The 8,482-nt window shown below is 42.7% G+C and overlaps 1 protein-coding gene across 1 annotated transcript; it reads left to right on the top strand.

The window, feature by feature from the left end:
* The first annotated feature begins 54 nt into the window (after positions 1–54).
* Positions 55–6,681, top strand: rbm46 (RNA binding motif protein 46). Its single transcript, XM_057012962.1, has 10 exons — positions 55–183; positions 566–742; positions 1,394–1,574; positions 1,652–1,808; positions 2,192–2,321; positions 2,519–2,616; positions 3,125–3,536; positions 5,099–5,298; positions 5,494–5,596; positions 6,078–6,681. The coding sequence occupies exons 1-10, from the start codon at positions 165–167 to the stop codon at positions 6,326–6,328; spliced, it is 1,728 nt and encodes a 575-aa protein (XP_056868942.1). The 5' UTR covers positions 55–164; the 3' UTR covers positions 6,329–6,681.
* Positions 6,682–8,482: the final 1,801 nt, after the last annotated feature.

Here is an 8,482-nt window from a genome sequence, read left to right on the forward strand (position 1 = left end):
TTATTGATAAACTAAAATAATAACTATAAATAAGCAAATACCTGAGGCCGTTGCCCCGCCTCCTCAGGCAAAACGTCTGTAAATTTATTGGTGCGTCATTTTATCGTCGTGCCCGTCTGGCATTTTGAGCCCTTTTTAAAAGACCCAAAATTTTGTTAAATATAATGGCGAAGTGTGGAACGGGTGAGTTTCTATTTCCCTCCATGTTTTTTATGAGAACTTAAGTTTGTCTTCAGTTGCGAAGGAACTGGTATGCTTATTCGTTAGCTAGTTGCTAACGGATTTACTAGCTGTTTGCTTTATAAATGCCCTTAAGTTCTCAAAAGAAGAAAGACAACAAAAGCCAAGTGGTAACGTAATTCAACACAAGTAATTTGTAATAAGTAATTTTTGATTGTTCAATGCAACTAGCTTCGCTGGTTGCAATGTGTGCGATAATTCACGTAAGCTACATTCCTCAATTACTGGTTTCAAGATGACATGGGTCGTAGTGATATACACTGTGCTATTATTCTTATTATTTTATACTAATTTCTAATGTGTGTAATATTAATGTTTCCGACAGATGTTGGTAAGGAAAAGGATGGAGACAAGGATGGTAAAGTTGATCCCCTGGCGCCGATGACCGATGAGGTCAAAGTGTCCTGTGCTGAAGTCGTGGCGTTGCTGGATCTGATGGAGAAGACAGGCTACAGCATGGTGCAGGAGAACGGGCAGAGGAAGTATGGTGGTCCTCCTCCAGGTCTGAACGAGTACTTACAACTATTAACTTTGGTCCTCATGCAAAAGCCATCACTTAGCTGTAATATTTGTCAGATTTAACCTCAGGAAGGTCAGTGCATTCATGTATGAGTAGAGAAGAAACCAAGGTCATAAAGTGTTCATCTGTGCACATGGTTAAATAAAGAATGGGGGGGGCAGAAACGAACATTGCATGCAGCAATGTTGACCAAGAGCAATTGTTGGCTCCTCACTGCTTATGTCAGCCCCTGTGTAAATACTCTGAAAGATATCCAATGTTGGCCAAAGCATGAGTATCATGAATAATCTATTATTGGAGTTCTGTTCAGTAGAACATGTACAGTAAATTGAAATGCTGAAGAAGACGCTTAGTAACTATAGCAGTATCAGAGCAAAAATAATAATAATAGCTAATGACAGTTAAAATGTTTAACGAGGCTTAACTAGTGCTATAATCATTATATTGCTGCCGTTGTCATTAGATTGAACAGCTAAAATTGAGTTTTGTATAGAGGAACTGCAGAAGAGTAGCTGATATGAAAATAACCCATCAAAGACACAGTATAGTGTTTGCAGGTTGTAACACCCATGATAATTAAACATTTGGAAGCTTCCTGTTGGTTCTCATGTAGTTTTTTATTGAATTCTACAGGCTGGGAGGGCCCACCGCCACCACGGGGCTGTGAGGTGTTTGTGGGGAAGATTCCCAGAGACATGTATGAAGATGAGCTTGTTCCTCTGTTTGAGAGAGCAGGCAAGCTGTATGAGTTCAGACTGATGATGGAATTCACTGGAGAAAACCGTGGTTATGCCTTTGTCATGTATACCAACAAGTAAAGTACAGCTCGAGTGGTTTGAATTGTGTAATTGTTTATCGGTGTGGATGCACAACCAAAAATATTTTGTACAGGGAGGCAGCGCAGAGAGCCATCCAGATGTTGGACAACTACAAAGTACGTCCGGGAAAGTTCATTGGTGTTTGTGTGAGTCTGGACAACTGCCGCCTTTTTATTGGCTCCATCCCCAAGGAGAAGACGAAAGACGAGGTCATGGCAGAGATGAAAAAGGTAGTCATCTTGGTTTTGATTCTTTAATTTAACTACAGATCCACAGGCATCTTGAGGTAACCAGCGATAGGGCAAAAGTGATGCGTCAGCTTTTCAGGAGTCTCTAGCTATTTTTCTCTTGTTATTGCTGAGATATAGGAAAATTTGACTCAATTTAAATTCTGAGGCTGTTTAAGTGAACTCTTTTGACAATCATGAGACCCCCACTGATGATGTCCTCAAACGTACTCTTGGACTACTGCTGAACGGATGTAACCATGTTTTCCATTAGATTAGTGCCCATAGGGATTGCCATCTACAACATGAACATTGTGAATTCCAACCAAAATTTAATTGACAGCACATACAAACTGTCCTATGCACATGTCACCTGTGTGTCTCAGGTGACAGACGGTGTGGTTGATGTAATAATGTATCCAAGTTCCACCGATAAGAGCAGGAACCGTGGATTCGCCTTTGTGGAATACAAGTCCCACAAAGCAGCAGCCATGGCCCGAAGGAAACTCATCCCTGGTACTTATCTGTCGAACTGTTCAGCTCTCTGAACCATCTGTTTGTCTGTGTGTGGTCTGTTTGTCTTTCTGGTCTGTTCCTGTCAGTTTGCCTGTGCTTTTTAGGAATCCATTGTGTTCTGGTTATCTACGCTTTTTGTGTTTTTTTGACTTGTGTCAGTGTAGGCTCTGTTCCTGTGCCTTAATTTTGTACTACAGGAACCTTTCAGCTGTGGGGTCAGTCTATCCAAGTGGACTGGGCAGAGCCAGAGAAGGATGTGGAAGAGGAGGTTATGCAGCGCGTCAGAGTCATCTATGTAAGTCAGTTGATAACAGAGGAAATGACTGCAGTTTCTATCTGAAGTGAGAATCACCTGGGACCGACATTTTCTTTTTAGGATGTAGACGTGAATGCATCCTACTGAGAGTCTAGCATTGCTAGTCTTACAGCTGCAGTTGTTGGCAGAGCTACCCATTATTTACTTTACACGACTATCACATCTTATTTTGACTGTCATCAGAGCAAATATTTTTCTGCCAATCATTTAGTAGATCAAGAAACATCATAAGGCAAACACTCAATGTAGCTGTTGTTACTGTATTCATCTATCCAATAAAGCCACAGGACAGCTGTTGAGGACTGTCAATACGCCCAAGATCATCAATTTTTGTCCTGGTGACAATAAAAAAAAAAAAAAATTCACTTATATTAAGTTTCATCACATTGTCTTTTCTTGTCGGATCATGGTGAGGTCACATGAAATCATGACCAGACAAGAAGCGACAATGATGATGAGGTCACATGATTTCTTGTCTGACCTCCAGGTGCGTAACCTGATGCTGAGCACCACTGAAGAGACTCTTTTCCAAGAATTCTCACACTTCAAGCCAGGCTCAGTGGAGCGTGTCAAAAAACTTACAGACTATGCCTTTGTCCACTACTACTGCCGTGAAGATGCTCTTGCAGCACTTGCCATCATGAATGGAGTCCAGATTGATGGTGCCACCATAGAGGTAATGCTGGCCAAACCTGCCACCATCAAAGAAGACAGCAATGGCAGCAGGAGGCATGGCAACAGGGGATACCTGGGAAACAGCAGTACAGCAAGCGGAGGGAAGGTTTGCATGTACAGAAGCAACGGAGGGATGATGGGGGGGGCTTCAAATGAAGATGGTCATCTTAGAACCATGACCCTGCCCTCATGTATGGGAAGCCCAGTCTACACTGCACAAGCAGGTGAGGGGGGGTGGTTTAAAGAAGTTTTTTGATTTCTGCTGTTTTTGGAATTGGATGTTTTTACATTTTAAATGTTAATTAAGTGTTTCAATTTAAAGTAATTTAATCTGCACCTTTAATAGCATACCTAGATCATCTGTTTAATTTGTCATTGTCTTATATTGTAATATTCTTGAATTTTGTTCATATGGTTGCATTTAGTGCTTTGGTTAAGTTTACTGTAAATCAGATGGTGTTATGTCAGTATGGTCAAGTATGAATTTGCCACTGAGATGATGATTTCTATACTTTCCTCTTAATTATTGCCATCATTTGTTGCAAATAATTGCTTTGAGCTGACTGACAGACCCCAGAAAATAGCATACACCCTGTGTCTGTGTGCAGAAGTGATGAATATAAGGTTTAGTTTTAGTAAGAAGCCATCAGAGAAACTCATTTAAGCCCCTTTCACACTGCATGACAATAGCATGGGACAACATGGGTCATTTCGCCACTGTGAAAGGGTTGCAATTCATCTCAGGAGAAATGACGCTCAAATTGACCCAGGAATTTGGCAGGACGACCTGGGTTGCCTGCAGTATGAAAGCCGTCCCACTAAATTACCTGACAACGTTGGTGTACCTGCCTGTCGCTTTGTGATTTCATCACTGAACAGCTTGCCAACAGTGGCTGAGCTCTGAAGAGATTTTTGCCCCAATTTTTCAGTTGAACCAATCAAATGTTGGTCAGAATCTTTAATGGAAGCACATACGTAAATTGCATCACCAATTGGGCATTGATTATACAGAGCTGGTGTTGCGATATGGCACAGCTTTTGTATCAAGCTGACAATATCCTGAGATTTGCGCTGCTTCTGCAGAGAAGAGTGTCGGCAGCAGATTTCATGCTGGGAGTCACTCCTTTGCTTAGTAATCACTGGCGCAATGAATAAGACAGACTAGTTAAATGTTATGTTTTATAATCTTTCTAGATTAGCCACAAATTCTAAATGGCTAAATTAACGTAAATTAACTGTTCAATCTGCACTGAGCTTGTAAACTTTGCAAAGGGGACAAAATAGCAAAGTATAAAATAACAACGCTGACCATCGGCTCGCTGATGTTCATGTTGTCTATTGTTTACCTTGTAGTGGTGTAATGTGTAAAGGTGTAATGATAATGCAATGCCGAATGAAGGGGAGGAACAAACCAGCCACGTCCTGCCCAGCTAGAGGACAGACACACCCCTGCTTGCAGTGTGAAAACTGGCCAAATGGCAAGCCAAGGCAGCTCGAAACGCATTAGAAAACCCCCCACCATGTACTCATTTCTGTGTGAAAGTAGTATTTTATTCACAAATATTACAGTACAGTAATGCTGGCCTACATGAGTGTTGTTCCTGCTCAGACATGGAGCTCATCCCTAAACTGCTGATTCTAAACTGTTCATGAATAAACTCTCCAGAATGGAAACGGCTACAGTGATGTGTGAAGTTTAAAGCAGCTCAGTTATAAGGACATAGACAGGGTGTTCGCTCTTGTGTTCGACTCAGGAAAGTTACAATAATGTGTCATGTGTTGCCAGGTGACAAAGATGGCCTTTTGTTCCCCCTATTCCCTGGCACTCCCCTCTCCCCCACCAGTGTCCTAGCCTTGAAGCTGAGTCAGTTCACATCCGCTGTCAGTTTGCTTGACGTCTACTGCTGCAAGAACAACTGGTCGGAGCCTGAATATCATCTGTACTCCACTCCAGGTTTAGACAGAACACTGCTGGTGCTCTTCAAGGTGCACAACTGCCTGCTTTGACTCCACCGTTCACAGAGCTTAAACCTGGTTTTCATGTTCCCTGCAGCATTCTCACGGGTTAATGTAGAGATAAGCTATCCCTAATTTTTCACTTTATAGGAATGCAATGAGACGTAACAGAACATGTAATGTGTGGGTGTGGTTGTGGTTGTGTGGGGGTGTGTGTGTTTTCAGGTGGTGATCTCATCTATCAACAGCACTTACATCCCCAACAAGCTGTGTGTTCTGCTGGAAGATGCAAAAGAGCTGGCAGCATGGACCGCTTTATGGAATCTGGGTACTGTCAGAATACACAAACACTCTTTTCACCTCTCTGTGTTCTCTGTATAGTCTGTATATGAGTCTGAAGTCAACACAGTCACAATACCAATAAATCTACTTAGTGTGAGAAACCAGCTGTTTTTGCATGTCCTGTGCACACTGTCACTGTTCGCTGTTCTGGTCCATCATTTCTGTGAACCATCATTTAATGTAACTGTTGCTGACCCGGGGCTTCTACCTCGCAGTCAGTTCTCCGGTCATTGAGGATGGTCCACATGTCAGAATTAAAGGATTTTACCTTTAATGTTGATTTTAGTCTTGTATGAAAACCCACCCATCCCTGCAGTAGTTCTCGGGATTTATTTGTATTTCCTGCTGTACATGTGTCCACCCTGTAGCAGGAAATGAGATTAGAGTGTCTTAGTATTCCTCTGATCTGAATGAAAAGTGAGCAGAGGCACCTCTGCTTGAGATCTGAACTTGATTGTCCCTTCCAGACTCGTCCTTCCTGAGTGGAGCTTCCTGTGAGACTCCCAGCAGCCCCTCCTCTCCACTCACAGTTTCCCCCCCTGCCACCAATCCTGGCATGCTCCCCTGCAGCAGCAGAGCAATCACCCCCTGCCTCTCTTCCTCTCCTCACCCTCCCCCCCCCCCTTTCCATCTCTCCCCCCTCACTCACCTGCCCACACTCTCCACTCCTTCCTACCAAACTCAAAACCTCTTTAACTCACAGTTACCATTTTACTGACGTTAGCGGTGTCTCCTGAGACGCGAGCTCAACATTTCAGCCCTCATTTACATACAGAACACTTGGATCTGCTGGATGTATGTGTTCATATGTTTGTTTTTGATATTTGATGTTAATGTTTATGATCTCAGGTTGGTTTAGCAGCTAAAAGGTTTTTACATGTGACAACTTCAGTTTGACTTGTAAACTGCTCATTCATTACTAGGTTACTTTAAATTCCCTAAATTTTCTCTAGCCATCTGTAAAACTACCATTTTTGTACATTCTGTGATATTCTGTAATGGTTTTTTGTTTTATTTCAAATGTTACACAATAAAAATATTCACTTAGAAATAAGGAAAATACCCCAAAAAGGTAGTATTTTTAATATACAGATATAGGGGTGGGGGGGTATTTAAAGAGCTATTTCGGCATTGACCAAACAAATAAATTAGGCCACATGATTTTGAATGGCTTTGAGAGATTTCTTATTGTTGTGGCCAGGATTTCTGGTGTAATATTACACCACCAGAAGGTTCAGCTAATCTGTCTGATTTGATCCCTTCTCATGTTATCCATTAGTAGGTGAACAGCTAACACTTATGGAGGGCAGCGACACTGTAGAAACATTGATTTATAGCTAAAGTAGCGTTTAAGGTCCAGAGTCACATTTTAGGCATAATATCCAAAAAGTTGTTTGTCTTAAAAGCAAAAATCAGATAGGATCACACATTTGTGTCCCTGTTAATCACTTGTGAATTTTTAAGGTTTCAAAATTTAACAAAACAAAAGAAAAAAAGAGGAAGCAGTTGAAAGGAAAATGAATCGGAACTTGTTTCTGAAATGGAATTACAGGTGGACGAAGGTGCCCAAGGATGCCGGCTGATGGTTGCATCCTCCAGCCTGCCTCTGTATCCTGCATCCTCCAGCTTGCCTCTGTATACTGCATCATGCTCCATCAGCTGCATTTCTCATCTGTGAACTTCCATCTCCTGCATGTTGTCTTTTTCTCCAACAACTTTAAAACACATTTAAGTACTAAAATAATTCATCTCAATATTTATTTTCTCATCATTCTCATAGAATGATGAGTCTTTCTCATCATCCAGCTTCTGTTCCCCCAGTAAGAAACTTAGGGAGGAGAGTGATGAAGAGGAGGCTGCTGTTGCATCTTCCCCTACTCCCCCTGATGGGTCTTCCACTTCCTCTGTTCTAGCTCTTCCCCTCTTGCTGCTCCTAATTTCTTCTCACTTGTTTCCATCCCTCCACTGGACTTAGACTTGTATAGTGACTCGTACACAGACTAACATGGCCTCCAAGACTTTGGCCCCATGGAGGAGGCTAGAGGCAAAAATCATGGTGACACAGAGAGAAGTCAGCCTTCTAACAGAGCTGAGTAGAGGCATGAATCTGAGGACAGAGCTGCCCAAGAAATATACTCTCAATGGCAGGGCAACAAGATGACAACAGACCCCCCCAGGGCTGAGACTGAACAATGCTCAAAGAGTATCTGGGAGAAAGAGGCAACACCAATGCCCAATGGCTGCAAGACCTAGAGACAGAGCACAGCCAACTTCCAGAGCAAGACCCAGTAGTCATCACCTTAGACATCCAAACAAGAATGTCCAAAATGAAGAGCTGGACAGCACCAGGGCCTGGTAAGATCCACACCTACTGGCTTAAGAAGCTGACTGCACTCCATAAACGCCTGGCAGCACAGATGAACCAGCTGCTAACATCAGGGAACCACCCAGAGTGGCTAACCCAGGGCCATACAGTCTTCATAATGAAGGACCCCCAGAAGGGCACAATACCATCCAACTTGCCTCAGCACCACGTGGAAGCTCCTATCAGGCACCATAGCGGCTATAGCAGAACACAGAAAGGCATAGGCACCAACAACAATAGGGGGACAGGGCATCTTCTTCATATATGTCGTATCTGATGCTCACCCACGCAATTGGCTTTGAGTTGGCCTCCAGAGTCATGTTCCACAGCTTCATGGAGTTCTGGATGAACTCTCTTAGTGTCCTGTTAATGTTATAAAGCTTTAGGCACTCAAGTATCCAGGTGTGTGGCATGCATGCATGTTGCCCTGCCATTGAGAGTATATTTCTTGGGCAGCTCTGTCCTCAGATTCATGCCTCTACTCAGCTCTGTTAGAAGGCTGACTTC

This window comes from Takifugu flavidus, chromosome 17 (genome assembly GCF_003711565.1).
Source record: "Takifugu flavidus isolate HTHZ2018 chromosome 17, ASM371156v2, whole genome shotgun sequence".
NCBI lineage: Eukaryota > Metazoa > Chordata > Actinopteri > Tetraodontiformes > Tetraodontidae > Takifugu > Takifugu flavidus.

What these genes read in the sequence shown, in the direction of transcription:
- rbm46 (XM_057012962.1), top strand. An exon ending in CCGAAGGAAACTCATCCCTG is followed by an intron (nt 2,322 to 2,518) that starts GTACTTATCTGT and finishes TTTGTACTACAG; the next exon opens with GAACCTTTCAGCTGTGGGGT. An exon ending in GACCGCTTTATGGAATCTGG is followed by an intron (nt 5,597 to 6,077) that starts GTACTGTCAGAA and finishes TGTCCCTTCCAG; the next exon opens with ACTCGTCCTTCCTGAGTGGA.